This window comes from Pezoporus flaviventris, unplaced genomic scaffold, assembly GCF_033815535.1.
Source record: "Pezoporus flaviventris isolate CSIRO_AGI_PZ_B2104156 unplaced genomic scaffold, CSIRO_AGI_Pfla_v1 ptg000132l, whole genome shotgun sequence".
Classification (NCBI taxonomy): domain Eukaryota; kingdom Metazoa; phylum Chordata; class Aves; order Psittaciformes; family Psittacidae; genus Pezoporus; species Pezoporus flaviventris.
The window spans coordinates 1,525,254-1,543,673 of NW_026892680.1; the positions used below are offsets into that span (position 1 = coordinate 1,525,254).

The window sequence follows — 18,420 nt, forward strand, 5'->3', positions numbered from 1 at the left end:
GGTTGCGGCAGCAGGGCCCACAAGGATGCATTCAGTCTTGGATATTGGGAAACCAGTTCCTGGAGCTTCAGGGAAGTACTGGGGTGATTATGCATAGACGTGATGGTCTCCTTTAATATTCACTGTGATCTTTTTTGCTGGTATAACCACGTTGAGGGTAAGGTATACTGTAGGTGAAGCAGCATAGGAGACGGGGCAGTACGAGACTTCTAGGGTGTTGTCTTGGTTACTTAGTTTTACACTAGTGAGAAAGGAGTGTACCAGCTCTTTCACGTTTAAAGAGCAGAACAAAATGAGCCCTTACCCAAAGACTTGGATCTGGCCTTCTCTTTTTAGGTTTGAGTTGGGGTTTTTCCCTCTTTCTCCTTTATGGACACAAAACTTTCAACATCATCATGAGCAGTGTCCGTGGTTCTGTGTAACCCTCACCCCTTTACTGTTCTGAATGGCCCTTAGCAACAAAATGCTCTGTAAAGCTGCATTCGGGGTTTTTCCTGCAAAAGGAAAACTCTTCCCAAACTTAGCTCCTTTTTTTTTTTTGTTTTTAGAGAGAAAAAATGTCAACAGCTGTTGGAGAGGATGCAGCCATGATCTAACAGGGAGGACAGGACCTCTGTAATCAAAAACATGTCCACAAGCTGCAACCTATTAACAGAAGGGATAAAGGGTGACAGTGCTAATGCTCCTAGAACATGGTTTTTATTGGGTGAACGCGATTCTCAAGAATCACCCGTGGCGTAAAGATTTATGCTGTCTAAACATACACTGCAGTAATTTATGTAGTAGTGGGATTTAGCCGATGAAGCAGACGTTGTGGAATAACCGTCTGCTAATTTTCTGCCACTTCCCAAGTGTATCCTAAAGAGGATCTCCTGTGGAACACCTGAAAGCAGTATCTTTAATACCGTGCTCATCTCCCAGCTCTTTGTGTTCTTAAAGCACAGCCTGAGAATCTGTTTCGTTCCGTCCCTACCCACCCCGGAATCCAGATTCCAGGTTCGCACAAATCCCGTGCATTCTGCTTCTGCAGATTCTTAAGGATTTATTGTTAAATGACTTTTCAAACGTTCATATTCTAGAATCCTAGGCGCGGCACAGTGTGTGTTTCCCAAATGGACATCTACTCCCCTTTTCCCTCCAAGGAAAGAGCAGAGAGTTAAGTTGAAGATTTGTTGCAGCTGGACTGTACTCAGGCTGATGGGAATGCAGTGATAAGAGGCAAAGCATTTGGATTTATGACATTTTTCTTCCTTTCCTGCCGCTGAGTCCTGCAGTAATTTCACTGAGCTCATGTGTCCTTCCCAGGCAAACAAAACAAATGCATTGGAAAGCATCTCATCTAAAGTTTCTAATACAATGTGACTGGGTAATGAAGTAACTCCCCGCAGCCAGCGTGTGCTGTGCGACAGTGCAATTAGAAGTGGCCAGGGTGTTCTGCTGGAGCTGAAGAAGGGCGTGGGAGACTCATGGGCTGGGAGAGCTGTTTCCTACACCTTCAAGAGCTGGAAGCGGCCTCTCCGTGTGTGGCTGTGGCTCAGCCCTACCCTGACCCAAAGGGCTTGCTGAGGGAGGGGAGGGTGACTTGTCCTGCTTTTCCTCACTCCCCTGAGGTTTCTGTGTAGCGCTAGATAATGTATTGACCCAGGCTTATGTGAATAAGTGCCTGGTGGTAACAGCATTTCCTGAGCTGTAGGGAGCTATGTGCAAGCCACGTTTAATCATGCCTAAATACTAAAGTTCTGCGTGTTTTCCTGTAGGAAATCAGCAAAAAACCTCATCCAAGTGCTGTAAAATTGGAAGAAAACTTCAAACCATTGCAGGACAAGAAGAAGTATCGGCACAGACCCGAACCTCTCTTCATACCTCCTCCTTCCTGCAACTTCAGCATGTCCCATTCGGGTGCCACCCTGTACCAGAGTCAGCTTCGCTCTCCCCGTGTCCTCGGGGACCATCTGCTGGACCGGACGCATGAGCTGCCCCCCTACACTCCACCGCCGATGCTCAGTCCGGTTCGGCAAGGGTCGGGTCTCTTCAGCAGTGTCATCACGTCATCTCACAGCACCTCGCATGCTCAGCTGCCCCTTACGCCACTGACACCTACTCCACGGGTACTCCTGTGTCAGTCTAGTAAGTATTACGCTTGCAGGGAGGCAGCACGTAGTAAATACCAGCTCTTGTGGTGTTCCCACATTAGTGACTTTCATGTGTACTCACATGCATGGCTGGTACAGCTACTTCACAGGAAAAGCCCGTCTTTATTGGGGTTTTTGCCTTGGATTTTGTAGAGGCGGTGTTAAAGTGAACAGAGGAGCCTAACCAGCAAGTAAGGCTGTGATCTTTCAGTGTGGTGTGCCTCAGGAGGGGGCCACCGTGGCTATCGTTACATCTGGGCCTTCTGAAGTGGCTGGGCCACTGGATCTGGTTTGAGATGTGGGGTTCCTTTGAAGTATTTTCTTACGAAGCACTGAACGAAAAGGTGTCTAATCACACATGATCAGGGCAGCAGAAACTGCTACAAGTTGAGATATTTCTGGTACCTCTCTAAAAACGTCGACAGTTTCTGCCTAAATGTTGATAAAGGGTAATTTTTGGCAACAGACCGGAGTAATGTTGATGTGAATGGGGAAGTGGCAGTGCATCCACTGCACTGGCGGAGCGTCAGCAGTGGTACCGTCGCTACCAGAATACCCTTTTAAGCTCAAGCACCAATCTCTGTTTCAGATAGTATTGATGGAAGTGTCATTCCTGTGACGCCTGGGCCTGGAGAACAGACTGTTGAACCGTAAGAAAAGCCATATTGGTTTTGTCACTGCCTTTATAGATAGCTCCAGACTACAGCGTGTGGCTTAAGTGCTTTGAACCAGGCAGGTAGTGTTCAACTGCCTGAAATCACGTTGGGCTGGGTGTATTTAAGGCTGCTCTGGATGATGGCTGAGGACACTGGAAGCAAAGTGGCTGTGAGAGATGGAGATGCCGTGGCTCAAAGATGCTGGGAGAGGCTTGATGGGAGCCACTGAAGGTGAAAGAGCAGTTAGCGATGGGTGGGAAAGGGCCGTGAAGGACACAAACACTGATCCAATACTGTTGTTTAGACAGATAGATAGGTATTAACTGTGGAGCTTTGGAGAGGCATTACCTGGTAGGTTCCCCAGGTCAGACTGCAAACAGGCTTGCCCCTCCATAGTAATGTCTGTTTCTGCTGAAGAGTGCCTTTCTCGATGAAAGGTACTGATCTGGCATCTAAGCTTCTTGCTAGTCAGCATGCATACAGGCTAGCTTGGGTTGTCCACAAGGTAGGATGTCTCGGTACAGTTTAAGTTATGTATTTAAACCTTAGTTTCCCCCAAGAGATCAGTTCTGTCTCTGTTCAGAATACCCCACTGAGAGTCAAGCATTGCGTAAAGCAGTCTGACACAACTTCCTGGCATGCCAGTGTAATAAAAGTTTAGTTGGAAACAAAAGCGAAGGCTGATAGCAGCCTTCCAGTATCTGAAGGGGGCCTGTAGGGATGCTGGGAGGGACTCTTCATTAGGGACTGCAGTGACAGGACAAGGGGTGACGGGTTCAAACTTAAACAGGGGAAGTTTAGGTTGGATATAAGGAGGAGATTCTTTCCTGTGAGGGTGGTGAGGCACTGGAATGGGTTGCCCAGGGAGGCTGTGAATGCTCCATCCCTGGCAGCGTTCAAGACCAGGTTGGACGAGGCCTTGGGTGACATGGTTTAGTGGGAGGTGTCCCTGCCCACGGCAGGGGGGTTGGAACTGGATGATCTTAAGGTCCTTTCCAAACCTAACGATTCTGTGATTCTGTGTGACTTCTGGGGTGTTTTTTCTGCACTTCTGTGTGGTTGAATTCTTATTTATTTATTTATCCTTATAGACGGATCAATATCGGGTCCAGATTCCAGGCTGACATTCCTGAGCTGCAGGACAGGTTGCTAATGGAGAAGGATGTGCACAAGGCTACTTTGGTTTGGAAACCATGGCCAGAACTGGAGAACCAAGTCTTCCAACAAAGAGGTACAACGACTTGCTGGTTTTAGAAGCACATCAGCCTGTGCCTGCTGAAGAAATTCACATTGATTTCTCCTGTACCCTGTATAAAACATTCGAGAGAGTATTAAGTACTGAGGATGCAGAGCAAGGGACCAGAACTGCCTGTTACAGGTTCCGAGTAACAAATGACATGGTGCCACTTAAAGCGAGGTCAGGATGAAGTGCTTCTGGCAGCCAAGGGGGAAGTGGTGTCTTGGGGTGGTTTTGGGTGCTGAACTGCCTGGTAAGGGCAGAGGTCACAGATGAGGGGCAGCTCCTGGGGCTGCTCTGTGACTGTAACGGAGAGGAAACGTGACAGGCTCAGCAGCTTCTACCAGTCCTGAGCAGAGATTGTTCCTCCTTCCAGCACGGTTCATTTCTGTTTCTCCACCCTGGCTGGAGCCTTTCTGGCACAGCAGCACCAGTGGCCTGGCAAGCCACTGCTCACAGCCAGGTCTCTGGCTCTGCAGTAGCCTGGCCCATCCCAGGGACTGCATTCTGCACGTCCCATCACGTCCCCTCCTCAGTGAGAGATCCTAAAACCAGGAGGTGAGGTGCTGCGGAGAGAATATGAAAGCTGCTGCCCCAAACTCTGTTGTTTTTGAGTGGCATTGCAGAATCCTTGGCTCTGGGTGTTTGACTAACAGGCTAGTGTATTAACAGTAAAATGCTGACTTGTTTCTCGCAGTGGAAGACCTTTTAAATATGAGCTGTTCCAGTGTGTTACCTGGTGGAGGAACTAACTCAGAATACGCTTTGCACTCTCTCTTTGAAGCAAAAGGAGATATTATGGTAAGATAAGAAGCTGAAAGGGGAGATAGGATCCTCTTCTGCAGATAAATTAGCATGCTTTATTAAATGGATTTAGCTATGGTTATATAAAAAAGAGATTTCTGATTGATTCGCAGTGAATGACTTTTCCCTTTCATTCTCTAATAAATTTAAATTTCAAAGCAGTGCCTCTCTGAAGGCTTACTGTATATTTCATATAGATAAGATTACTTAGTTTATAGCCTTGGGGCTTTGAATGTGTCCCAGTACTTACTCCAGCCCCGAGATTTCACAAGCTTTCTCTTTGGTCACAGAGAGCTTAGCCCGTCCTCTCCTAGCCCTTATAAAAACCCTTTTCTGTAGCAGCAGTCATAGCTAATTATTTATTCAGAACTGTGAGGTCATTGCACCCAGGTCTCATATAAATACTGCATTTCAGATATTTGCATTAGTTTAGTGATGGGAATGTTACTAAGTAGGGCAAAAACATGCGTTTTGCCCAGCGTTAGGGAAAGACAAGGCCCTGAGCTGGTTCCTGGAAAGCCAATTTGAAACAAGCTGCATCAGAACACAAGGCTGGAACGAATCTCATAGGATTGTCTAATACAGTGGGATTTAGCTTGTGTCCCAGTTTCCTTAGGCTTTGTTAGCTGGGTCTGAGACAGGAGGCTAAACTTACTGTCAGGATGTGATATTTGCTATACAGGAGGGGGGGATGTCTGCATTGTCAGAGGAAATATTTTAGGGACCCACAGATCATCTGTCTCCCTGATCCAAAGGAGGATTAACTACACTTGCTGTCCTTCCTTACAGATGTTGACCTAACAGATGCTCTAAAAGCCTTTATGCTATAAATATTAATGCTATCAAACCAACCGTTAAATGTTAGTATTAATTATCAGCACTGTAAACATATTCGTATGCGGCAAGCAGAAGGGAGGGAAGAGCTGGAAGCTGCTGAGTAACGGCTACATTTGTGCTGAGGCAGGACAGGGGTGCTTTAGGTGCTCTGTGAGGTACATTGTTAATGGGCCTTGGAGTAATTTGATGCGATTTTTGTGTGGCAGAAAAGGAGGAAATGAATTCATAGCCTCATACCAAATAGTCTTCTGAATGCAGCTGTGTGCCACAGCTGACTGCATTTGTTCATTCTGGTTTTCCCTGCTCTTTCATTTAGGTTACTCTTGAGAAGCTGCTGTTGAGGAAGCCAGTGAGATTGAAGTGTCACCCTTTGGCAAATTACCACTACGCTGGTAGGTTTCCCTGTGCTCTCTCTGTCTGCTGGTATCTAGAGTCCAAGGCTGGAATTCCAGACTGGAGCATGGGATCACGCTGCACTCTCCGCACAGGGGTGGCAGCATCTAATAGAGAGGTGACGTGGACTGTGCTGAGTGGTACTTCTGAAGCCCTTTGTGGCAGGTTTGAAGTGTTTTGCCTGTCCGATGATGTACAGAAACTTGGCACCCATGTAGCTGAGTGGGGTTCTACAGATTTGAAACTGCCTTGAGTCACTTTTTTCCCTCTCTTTTAAAACTCCTTTTAACACTGCTGCTATTAGTAGATCGTAATTTACTAGCAGGAAGAGCTCCATTTTGTGGTATATACACATCTGCCATCATGCCTTCTTTTTCTTAGGTCATGGTGAATAAATGAATATGATAATCATGAGCATCCTTCCAAAGAGGCAGTGCTGTAACTCTTGCTAGTGTTTTAGTACCAAATTTCTGGATTCAGCCAGAAAGAAAGAGGTCTGGGATGGTGACTTCTTTAACAAACACAACAGGAACTACGTGTTGGTGATGAAGGAGAAGTGCTCTGTGGAATACACAAGGTGATGTTAAGCCATTGGACTTACATTACATCACCTAAGCATAGGTGGGAAAAGTCCCTCCATGTTACTGCTTAATGCTTCATGGTAGCTAACTGCTGCTTGGACACCCAGAACAGGGTTTTACATAAGAGACCTGAGACTACCTCCAGTTTTAGGCTCAACAAGAAACAGGCCAAAAGTCTGGTGGTCATTGTAATATACCCATTTCCAGTTCCAGTCATTATGTGACAACAAGTATAGAGACAAGCTGCTTCCTGGCTGTAGCAGCTCACTGGGAAGACTCCCAGGTAACAAGAACTCTCTTGTAAAGCAACAATCTAACCCCTTGGCCTGAGAACGAGAACAGAAACAGGTTTGATGGCAGCTGATAATGAGAGTGAATGAATGAATGTGAAGATTGGGTTTTGGGTCTTGTCTTGGGGACATGCTTAGTGCCTTTGATAATAGCTCTGTTGTAGTCCAAAGGGTGAATATGGCGTGGGTGGAGAAGGGCATCAGCCAGGAGCTTTGACAGGGGTCTCTTGTACGAAGAGATGACACCTAATCATGTGTGAGGCAGTCCAGGGCATGAGAACAGGAAGGTGAGGAGCTATCACGGCAGCCTCATCCTCAGTGAGCAATCTAATTAGCAGAGCAGATAAGACACTTCTGCCTGTGTGGCAGAGGAGGAGGAGCAGTCTTTACTGAAGCGCCTTCAAAGTAGTTTCAGAAGGTGGAGGGAGAAGCCAGGAGAGGCTATCTTGTTTAATCTTTTAAATGAGATGATGCTGATCCGTATTACCTAGCGCTGAGACCTGTGGACATCAGTGTATTCCTATTCCTTAAGCAGTAAAGGAAGTTTGATTCTGTTTATCACAGCATGAAACAAAATCTCACCAGTCTGGATTTAAGCACCATAAAATAACAAGACAAAGCTTTACTTTCTAATGCTCTTGAATGCAGCATGTGATTGGAACTTGCATTGACAGCCTCGCTCTAGCACCATGCAGCAGGTCTTGAATAATGGTTCATTTGTGGTTGATAATCAGCCACCTGAGCATATGGGAATTTCTTGCAATCTGGTGCATGAATAGCTCAATGTAACTCCAAGTGGCATTTGTGTGGGTTAATTCTTTGGGCTTTCTGCTCCACACTCAGAAATTGCAGCTCTCGCTTGTCACCACGTTTAAAGGTGAAATCACGGAAACAGAGCATGGCACTGACTCGTGAGCATTAACTGATAGCACAATCAATCCAAATTCATCCTTAGCATTGCCCTTGGATGAGGGTATAAGCGAATAGGTTGCCTATGAAACCTGTGGGCTTGTGAGGGAAGCGAACTGTAGAACTTGAGGCTTTCCTGTTGTGTGCTGAGAGAGCTGGGCATGCTGGCCCAGGGCTTCTTGGGAGAACACCCTCATCTCTTTGTCCTAAAGCTTTGCCATCTGTCAGGATGGTGTTCTAGGGAAGAGAGGGAACATGTATCTAATACAGGAGGAGCACTGTGGCAAACACTTGCAGTATTTGCATTTGAAGAGTGGAATTTCTCCAGAGAGAATTGCAGGTCTCTGGAATAATGTGCTTCAGGCAGCCTGGAACCTTCTTATACCTGCTGGGATCGAGCGTGGATCAGACCCAGCGTATGCTGTATGTGATGGATTTGAGCCACCTCTCAGGGTGACTCCCTGGGTGCATGTGTAGCCCCCTTGGAACTGACAGGTTGGGTCCAAAGCCCCCAGATTTGTAGAAGATATCTGTAGTCAGTGATGCAGTGCAAAGACAACAGGGCCTGTAAAACAAAGTGTACGATAAATGTCTGAACGTAAAGATGAGCTTTCAAATTTCATCCGTATTCCAAAGTCCAAAATTCTTCCTTGCTGCATTGCAGATCTCTCTCTATACACGTTCTCTATATCTCCTTCAAGCTAACAAGAGCAAAAGTGGTTTCCCAGCAACCAGAGTTAAAAACAGCTTTTCTTCTGTTTCTTTTCCTACACAGGATTTATTCTATTAATTAGGTTACTTCCAATTAACCCGCATAATCTTGCAAGGGCCTCTGCTAATACCAAAGCTATTGGGGAAATGCTGTAAGGCCTGAATCCTCCATGGGTGCACAATAAAATTAGTTCATGGAAATGATTCTATAGTATTTATTTTTCAGGAGAGTGGGGCAGAGGCAGGAGAGCATGACTGACTAGAGAAGTTTGCCAAAGCCTAAAGTCTCTACTTTGGTGGTTTTATGCCTCTTGGAGTTCTAGTTCGGCATAGTAGAGCAGGCCACTGGACTGAATCAGTGCATTTGCCCCTGCCCAAAGGGATGAAATATCAAATCACTGGCAAGCTGCCTAAGAAAGGAATGATGGTGGTTCAGGGTGGGAGAGATGGCGAGGCAGTGTGTCAGCAGAAAGATCTTTGGGTGGTAACAGAAGAAATAAAACTGGCTTGAAGCCAGTGCCTTTCTCTGACGTTGGACAGAGCTTTAGTGTAAATCTCTGTGGAAATTACAAATATGTGCTGGGAAAGCCTGCAGAAAACAGGTTGCAGGGAAGTTAATTTAGTCGTTTTGAACATATGAAGGAGGAGTGAGACACCTGCTCCGAGACTGCGAGCCTGAGAGCTGGCACTGAGAAACAAAACACTTGCAGCTAATAAAATCTGTGCGTTTTGCATAGGCGTACGTAACCTGTAGAGTTCAGTGCCATGCATGGTGCCAAGCCCAAGTTAATTTAGTTCAGTGCAGAGGCAAGCATGTCTGTGGAGAACGGTGACTTGGACAGCAATATTAGGGATTTCTCTGGATAAAAGTTGTACGTGTTTCAGGAGCTTTCAGACAGACTGAAGGAGACTTTTCTCATGGTGTAAGTCATTTCAAAGGCATCTGCTTTATAGCTTCTTGCATCTCCTCCTTTAATGTACGTAATGCTGCCCACTCGTACCAACAGGACACTGCTTTGATGCAGTGTAGCAGTCTTGTGTTCCTTCTGTTTGACTAAGACTGAGGAAGAACAAATTCATTTCAATCTCGGTGTTGGTTTCACATTTCCATGGCCAGTTAGGCTGGAGAAGCAGACCCAGAATAACAATATTGGAAAGTTTTATGTTCAGCTTCCATTAAATGTTCATAAAACACTTTGTACTGCACATTGCTGCAATATCTACTTGTGACCTCTGTTACAGAGGTTTTAAGTGTCTTGCATCAAGCCACGCAAGTGAAGAGCTGCAAAAGCACCTTGTAAGAGTTACGATGCAGAGAATAAAATAATAGGTGGCTTCCATGCAGTTGATTGTAAAGTGGCATAAATGGCAATAAGCAATACAAGCTTTACGTATAAAATTGAGCTCTGTTGGTGATACTTCTCAATTGGAATGAGACCTTGGGATTGCAATGCTAGTTTTATGAAAGCATCTGCTCTGTATTTTACAGCAGCTAAAAAAAAACCCAAGTCAAATGTTAGAATAGAGAACACGGTGATACCACTGTGTGAGTCTGGATTGCTTCTGTGTTGAGTATTATGCACCGTTCTGCTCCCTTCATATCTATAGGCATTCTTTAGTAGTGGAAGAGGTTCGGAGAGGGCAGCAGTAATGGCCATGAGAGGACTGCATGACCGTTACAGAGAGGTCATGCAGTCCTGGACAGCATGGAGGTGACGACTGGAATTAGGTTACTTTCTCTTCCAATTGAAGAACAAAGGGTCCTCCAGTGAATCTACAGGGAGCCACGAGCCAAAGAGTTCAAAGGGTTTCTTGGTCTGTGAAACTCCTTGGCAAAGGATGGTTTGGGTGCAAGAAGTTCAATCGGTTGAAAGGAAGAGTGGGTCAGCACTTACAACGATAATTACTAAATAAGCAAATTGCACCAGACTTGGGAAATCCCCTACACTGGAAGTGGTCAGAGGTTAGGAAAACTTTAGGAGAGGCATTGTATTTGCTTACCCTGGTCTTACTGTTGTCTAAACAACTGCCTTTGGCCGCTGCTGGAGACCAGATACTGGTTAGATGGACTTGAGGACTAAGTCAGTACAGCCATACTTGTATTTGGGTAGCAGCATGTGCTTGAGGTTTTCCAGTTTCTGTTTCAGATGTTATGTCAGCATAAAGATGGTGGGTTTTTATCATTTATAATGAGTTCACCCTTTTCTTTAAGGCTCTGACAAATGGACCCATCAAGAAAGGAGGCTGTTCAAAGAGGCACTGTCCACCTACAGCAAAGATTTCATATTTGTACAGAAAATGGTAAGGTTATTTCTGTTCAGTCAATTGGGTTTTTTTTCTTTTTGCTGTATTCTGTTCCCCTTCATTTATCCTCCAGTGCCAGACCATCTCCTTGCAGGCACAGAGCCAGCCATGGTTATGAGAACTCTGATCGGAGTAATATAATTCGTTCGGTGTACCTGTGCCTGCAACTGCAGCACCAGTAAAAACCAGGTAGAAACAAATAAATCAAACTTGTTCCTCTTGTTATTACATGTGAAAATCGTCACACCTGGAAGCTCAGGTGATGGCATTGTGCGTGTGGAACAAGCATGGCGTTCTGCTGTCATCTCTGTGTTCTTTGGCAGTCTGTTAAAAGGTACCTGAGTCACTGGCATTGAGCTCTGTGCCAGAAAAGGTTGAAGCCTCTTAATAAAGAAGGAAATGTTTGGGCTTAATTTTCATGTTCTGAGCTACAGAAGTATGTTCTCAGTCATTTCCTGACTAAAGTCTAGAGAATCCCAGAGAAATGAAATGAAGATGAAATAGTCACCACAAATTTGACTGGAAAACAGTAACTAAAAATCTTACTCTACAAGAGTATTCCTGTTGTAGTCAAACTGGGGGGGGGGGGTGGTGGTGTTTTCTCCATTTGAATCTTTGAGAAATAAAGCCTGCCTCTTAGAATATACTGACCAACTCAGTATATTGGGTTTCCCCCTGTACTGGGCACTGGTGAGGTAGGACTCTCGCTTATTAAAAAAGGCAAGCATTGTTTTGCGCAAGCCAGCATCACATTACTGTTGTTCTGACCTGATTTCAGGCTTCTGAAGGAAAACAAATGTTTGCACATTAGGTGTTTGGAGGCAAGCTTACCTCCCTTACACAGTGCCTGCATTATATATTATATGTCCTTCTTAGTGCCTTTTAACTCCAGCATCCTGGCCTGTATCAGCACCAGTGTGGCAGCAGGGCCAGGGCAGTGACTGTGCCCCTGCACTGGGCACTAGTGAGGCTGCACCTCGAATCCTGTGTTCAGCTCTGGGCCCCTCACTGCAAGAGAGACATTGAGGTGCTGGAGCGGGGCCAGAGAAGGGCAGCGGAGCTGGAGCAGGGCCTGGAGCCCAAGTGTGATGGGGAAGGGCTGAGGGACCTGAGGGGTTCAGTGTGGAGAAGAGAAGGCTCGGGGGGGACCTGATGGCTCCCTACAAGTGCCTGCCAGGAGGATGGAGCCAGGAGGGGCTGGGCTCTGCTCCCAAGGAACAAGGGATGGGACAAGAGGAAACGGCCTCAAGCTGCCCCAGGGCAGGTTTAGATGGAGCTGAGGAACAATTCCTTGCCCAGAGGGTGCTCGGGCATTGGAACAGGCTGCCCAGGGTAGGCCTGCAGTCCCCATCCCTGCAAGTGTTCACACACTGTGGAGACGAGGCCTCGGTGCCATGGGTTAGGGGTGGCCTCGGCAGTGTGGGGGAACGGTTGGACTGTATGATCATGAAGTTGTTTCTATGCTTCTATATTAAAATTGTGTTGAGTGAAAGCAGAACATTGAGATTGGACTGTTTCTGCCATTCCTTACCTACAGGTTAAGTCTAAGACGGTTGCACAGTGTGTGGAATACTACTATACCTGGAAGAAAATCTTGCGTTTGGGACGGAAACACAGAACACGCTTAGAGAAAAGGAGAGAGGAGTGCCTGGTGAGTCTAAAAGAATGTAAGAATACCACCTGATAATTGTTGCGTTCATCCTGTTTTGAGGAGGAGTTTGAACTAGATGATGTAGGTCCGCTCCACAGTTATGAATTCAGGATGAGGAAAAGGTACTGAAACCTGGAAGCAGGCTTGGTTAAGCAGCATGCTGTTCCAGTGCTATGTCCTGCTATCCAGCACTGTCTGCCTATGACCATGCTTCCAGTATCTCTTACACGCACTCTCACTTTCAGACGAGCGGAGAGGAAGAAGTGTTAGAGGAAGATGAGGACATCGAAGAAGACAGAAAGGAAGAAAGGGAGATGCAGAAGTCTCCTGATCCACCAGCTATCCCTCTTGTTGGACCCATAGATCTGCCTGCCCTTCAGAGTCTTTCACTTTCTTCGTCCTCCTTCATCTGTGAAATGCCAAACTGTGGTGCTGTACGTGGTTGTTATATTTAATAGCAGGGGGAGGGGTTGCATGCGAGTGAAGTCAGGGCTTTAGACTATTCCTGGCTGGCGATATCTCCCGAATCTCTTTGGACAAATTATTTTGCCTGCTTTTAAAGCCCAGCCCACAAAACACAGGCAATATAAAACTGAATCCTGAGTTGTTGTATCATCAGAAATACTGTATGGTGACAGCTCTGGTTACCTTTTTGCTGTACAGCTGCAGTAATAGGACGTATCACTGGTTTGTTTTATTATGACTAAGTTTCTCTAACTCTAGTGGGATATAGGTGAGAGCAAGCAGCATTGACCAAGTAGACTGTGCGTGTTAGATGCGTACGGTTGTCCTGCAGTCAGCATACCTCTTTCTGCAGCGCGGTGTTGCTTGGTTTTGATTTCCTTTCTTCCCCCACCCCACTCTCCGTCAGGTGTTCAGCTCCCGCCAGGCGCTGAACGGCCACGCTCGCATTCACGGGGGTACGAACCAGGTGACAAAGCCACGGTGCACCATTGCAGGCACGAAGCAGAAATGCGGTACGCAGAGCGGGTACTGCTCCATCAAGAGTTCACCTGCCCACAGCACGACAAGCGGGGAGACCGACCCAACGACGATTTTTCCTTGCAAGGAGTGTGGCAAGTAAGTGCAGAGAACTGCAGTATCACATTTGCCCATTTATTTTCTAGATGAATAGTATCGCAGCAAACCCTTTATTTTGCTCTCATGGTCTCAAAAGAACAGGTTTGCCTTACCAAAACCCTCAGAGATTGGTTAGCATGACATTCTGGACGTTTTGGAAACTTCACAGCATTTACTCCAACATTCCTGAACCCGTTTACCTGCTGGAATGTCTGCATTTGACAGTCCAGCTTCCTGCCTCATCACACACTTGCATGTGACAGTGGGTCACTTTTTGTCTGTTTCTGTGCTTGAGTTTGTCCATGCTAATGTGGGATCCCTTCGTGTTTTCTTTGTTGTGCAGGACTGTTGTGAAACTAAGCACAGGGAGAATTAGGATGTGCATAGACACTGAAGCAACTGCGCGAGCCACAAAATACCTCCGGCAGTAGGAGTAGGCCATTTTGATACTGTCAGGATGTATAAATCTGGTAGTCTGTCCCGGAAATTCTCACCGTGGCATTGCAGACTTCACTGACTTCTATTTCAGGACAAGGAAGCAAATGTACTGATAGGCTGTTGAGTCTTTTTTGGCTCACTTCATCAAAAGGAATGCGTTTTTATCTGATTTTTTTTTTCTTATTCCTTTCAAATTTAGGGTGTTTTTCAAAATCAAAAGCCGCAATGCTCATATGAAGACTCACAGACAACAAGAAGAACAGCAGAGGCAGAAGGCTCAGAAAGCCGCTGTGGCCGCAGAAGCGGCAGCCGCTATTGCGAGAACTACTGGGCCCGTTGGGCATGGTTTGGTCCCTCTGGATCACATGAGTTTGGTGAAACATGTTGGAAGTGTGGGTGACATTGACGATGATGTTGTTCAGGAGCTGGGTGACGTCATGGAAGAGAATGAAGTCATGGATGCTGACCTTTTGTTGGATGATGAAGATGCAGATCTACTGCAGGATGAGGCTGAGTTGTAAATAAAGTTGTTTGATAAAGACAGCTACTGAGCACACCCTGAATGGAGCAATCAGGAAACCTGGACTGCTCCTTTATTCCCCACTGATTGTAAACTACCTGTTGAAAATGATAATCCTTCTATCCAGGTCTAGAAAAGAAAAAAAAAAGAAATCTGCTTCCCCCCCCCACCCCCCCTTTTTTTTTTTCTATTAATTTGTGTTTTGGAGGAAAAATAAATAATTGGTACAAATATTCTTATAAGGTGTTTTTATCTGAGCTCATTTTGCTGATAACTTCCAAGGCCACTAATTACAGAAGTTCATGGTTCTGCTATCACTTCCCTCCAGATGGTCCCGGTAGGATCGTTAGTCTTTAACTCCTTCCAAGTTTCATTTTACCCCAATTACAAGAATGATCTTCACACACTTCTGATGGAGCATTTCTTTTTTTTTTTGCCTATGCTGGATCACCTCCAGCATCTTCTGGAGACTAAATGTCATCTCTGTTAAGGAGATAATTACGTTCTTTGTGCTGTCATTTTTAAGGGAGGTGGAGGAAAAAAAACCTATTCTGATTTAACTGTGAAATAATGACAGGAGTGACTGTATCATCTGCAGTATCGCAGTCCTTTTTCAGTTCTGTCTTGCCTTAATGCAGACATGTTAGGCAGTTTGCAAAAGCATTGGTTACACTGTATGTTTTAGAGCTTCCATTTTAGCGAGGTTTTGATCCGCCGATTTTAAAATGACCTAATTCGAGGACTGAAGAAAGATGATTGTACTGTGGTTCACATCCTCTGACGGGAACACTGAATCGGGAACACTGAATCAGGAACACTGCCTTGGGAATCAGATTGCACTGGAAATATATTTTGCTGTGACAATAAATCACACTGCTGAATAGCCATCTCGGTGGTTTTAGGAGAGCGTATGCTTGAGCAGCGCAGGAGCTTGCTCTCTCACCAGGCAAATACAGGGAGACATTCTTGCCCGTGGAAGAGATTGGAGCATATGCCTTCTGCGCATGTCAGTTATTACTTGTAGGCATGAACTGTTACTCTTGTGCCATTTTTAGTCCTCATTACATCAAATTCAAGCACTGTTTGTTTAGCAAAACAAACTGCAAAGGTGAGTTGATGTTGCTGTTTCGTGAGTGTTTTTCCTCCCTTAGGTTCAGATCCACATGCTGGGTGTCTGACACCATTTATATGACTTCAGATTTGGTCCTCTAAATAGGATCTCAAAAGAGTTGTACCCTGCAGAATGAAAGAATTAACGAAGTATTGGAGTTAGGTTTGAGTGGACCTTTAATGACACAATATGAATACCGATTGTAGAGCTTTCACAGGTAGCAGCACTGATTTTCTTGTGAATTTTGCACAGTTAGAAGAGTTACTGCTAACTTTATAAAATATTTTGTAAGACTGATTTCAGATCTTCCAGATTTCAGGGTCGTTTGGGGTTTTTTTATGGGTTCGGTTTTGGTTTATTGGGTTTTTTTTGCCACATTCCTAACATCTTGAGCAGAATCTTGAGAGAAGGTGGAGCTTATTTTGTGCTTTCTTCCTTGTATAACTATGCAAAATGAGGGTAAATCACAGCACTTTTGTGTGGTTCAGAAGTTTCAAACCCGATGGGAATCGTTGGCATCAGGCAGAGAGGTGCCCTCTCTGTCAAAGCCAGTTACGTGAAGCCAAATGACTTGAAGTTTCTACTTAAGGTCAAACCTTCTGATACTAAGGAACAACCCTTCAGGAGAATGGAAATCGCTTCTCAGTCTCTGGTTAGTGAAGTTCCTGTGCATGTGGTGTTTGCTTTAGTGCTCTGGGGGGCCGTTCCAGAAGGGTTTTTTTTTTTTCTTAGTTGGTGTTGACCAGCGGGTGGAATTCCACTCCCTCTGGGATGTAAGGGATGATGTTCTCAATTACTGTACCTGTGAGTTTCAGGAGGTCAGGCAGCCGCCTTTTCTTTCCTGAACTGCCAGTCAGCAGGCTCCCCAGCTTGCTGTTCCTGTCCTGTTACACCTTACTTTTACAAGGGCCACGCCACCCAGGCTCTGCAGGCTGGGTGCTCAGCTGTATGCTGCCAACTAGATCCACTGATGATGAATTCCCACCGAAAATAAACGGAGGCTTTCAGGAGCAGTAACTTGTGGTGGCTTTTAGGAGCCTGTGTTAGAAACCACTGGGCAGAGCCCACTCTTTCTCTTCCAATCTGGTATCATTTTGAGCTTCTAAGGATCTTTCTGAGAAAGGCTGCTACGCTGGGAAATGGAAATGTGGTTTTCAGATGCGCCTGTTAATGGTAGGGGAAAAACTGAATGTTTAACAGTGCGGTAATTGAAGTCACTCAGAATTCTACTTAAAGCACAGAGTGAAATACAGTAGAAACGTGGGCTTGATTCTGAAGAGCAACTCTGTATTAAAGGATCTACAGTGGAACTTTTATACCATGCATTGGACAGGTATCTGTGCTAAACAGAGTATATATAACTATATATACACATATAAATGCCTGATTCTGTGACATTAATCAGGTGCTGGTTTATTGTACAGCCAAGAAGATGTTAGAGCAACGACGACCAAAGAAGTTACTCATAAAGGAAAAAAAAGTGCACGATTTCGGCCTCCAACGTTGACTTCATTATTCTTAAGTGTTGCATTGGCTGATGTTAAACAGATGCTGTTCTGCCTCTTTGTACCTAAGTCGAACACAGTTTTATTTCAGGAAACTTGTTTTCTTGTTGCTGGTTGATGATGGAAAACTGTTCACTATTGAACCGAGTCCTCTTTGATAAAACCTGTACATACAGAAAACATATTTTATGAGAAAAATCTTATTTTCAATATTTAAGTGTTATTTTATTAGCAGACGGTTGTACATATTTTAGGTGCTTCCGTGTAAAAAGCGAACTGTAATTTTAGGTGGCAGAGGAAGTAACAAAATAAACAAAAACCTAATAAACCCACCCACTCTACAGAGCTTGTGATTTATGCTGCTCTCAGGTTCCTCTGGTTGCTGGTGGACTTGGATCTGTGCATTAGGATGGTTTAGTGTTGTGAAAGAGTCCCTTTATCCTCCCCCCCCCTTTTAAACACCAGGTACTGATCAGAGCCTGTGTTACGTGAACGGTGATTTATACGTGTAAAGAGAAAGGGGTTGATGGGATGTTTCCACTCGCTTTGGTTGGCTGCGTTTCGCTAACACACCTGCGTAACTTTTACTGTTTAAAGTACTTTTAAGGGGTGGGGGAGTGCTGAGAAACAGGTTTGCGTGTAATTGCTTTTCAAAGGGTTGCTGAATAGTTCCAGGCAAAAAATTATACGTGTGTGTGTGTGTGTGTGTGATGAAAAGGGGGTGAGAAGGCATTTCCAGTCACTTTTATACTTTGGTAAATGCTGAAGTAACAGTTCAGTGCAGTAGGCCTGTACTTTTAAGGGGGGTGCATGTGTAAATACTATACATATATATATATATATAGGTAAATAGGGAGGTAAATACCATATAAATATATACGATTTACTTCTGTACAGATGGGTGGGCAGGAATATTCCTGGTTAGAACGAGCTGTGGTAAAACGTGGTCTCAGAAAGGGGGGGGGGGGACGACACGGGACGGGGACAGCTGCAGAATCCCCCTTTCTACCTCTCCCCCCTCAGCAGCATCAGCGGCCCTGCCTCGGGGTGGGGAAGCTCTCACAATTCCCGGCCCCTTCCCTCCTGGAAAACGGGATGGGAGAGCGCGCGGGAGGGGCGGCCCGGCGGGAAACGGCCGCTCCTTCCCTGAGGTAACCGCCCGTGTGCGGCGGGCTGGGAGGAGACGGGCCGGGGGCTCCGCGCGGGCTGCACGGAGCTCACCCGCGCTCCCAACCCGCCTCCCCGCCTCCCCGCCTCCCCG

At 45.6% G+C, this 18,420-nt stretch overlaps 1 protein-coding gene across 2 annotated transcripts in view; it reads left to right on the plus strand.

Annotated features, from left to right (window-relative positions):
- TRERF1 (transcriptional regulating factor 1) overlaps window positions 1–15,660 on the plus strand; it is a 99,805-nt gene extending 84,145 nt beyond the window's left edge. For both annotated transcript variants that reach the window (XM_061478796.1, XM_061478797.1), the window contains 10 exons: window positions 1,758–2,127; window positions 2,722–2,782; window positions 3,880–4,019; window positions 4,723–4,826; window positions 5,983–6,058; window positions 10,763–10,851; window positions 12,392–12,505; window positions 12,751–12,939; window positions 13,377–13,585; window positions 14,223–15,660. In XM_061478796.1, the coding sequence (XP_061334780.1) occupies window positions 1,758–2,127; window positions 2,722–2,782; window positions 3,880–4,019; window positions 4,723–4,826; window positions 5,983–6,058; window positions 10,763–10,851; window positions 12,392–12,505; window positions 12,751–12,939; window positions 13,377–13,585; window positions 14,223–14,544 (1,674 nt within the window). In that variant the 3' untranslated portion in view covers window positions 14,545–15,660. The remainder of the gene's footprint in view (window positions 1–1,757; window positions 2,128–2,721; window positions 2,783–3,879; window positions 4,020–4,722; window positions 4,827–5,982; window positions 6,059–10,762; window positions 10,852–12,391; window positions 12,506–12,750; window positions 12,940–13,376; window positions 13,586–14,222) is intronic.
- The last annotated feature ends 2,760 nt before the right edge of the window (window positions 15,661–18,420 follow it).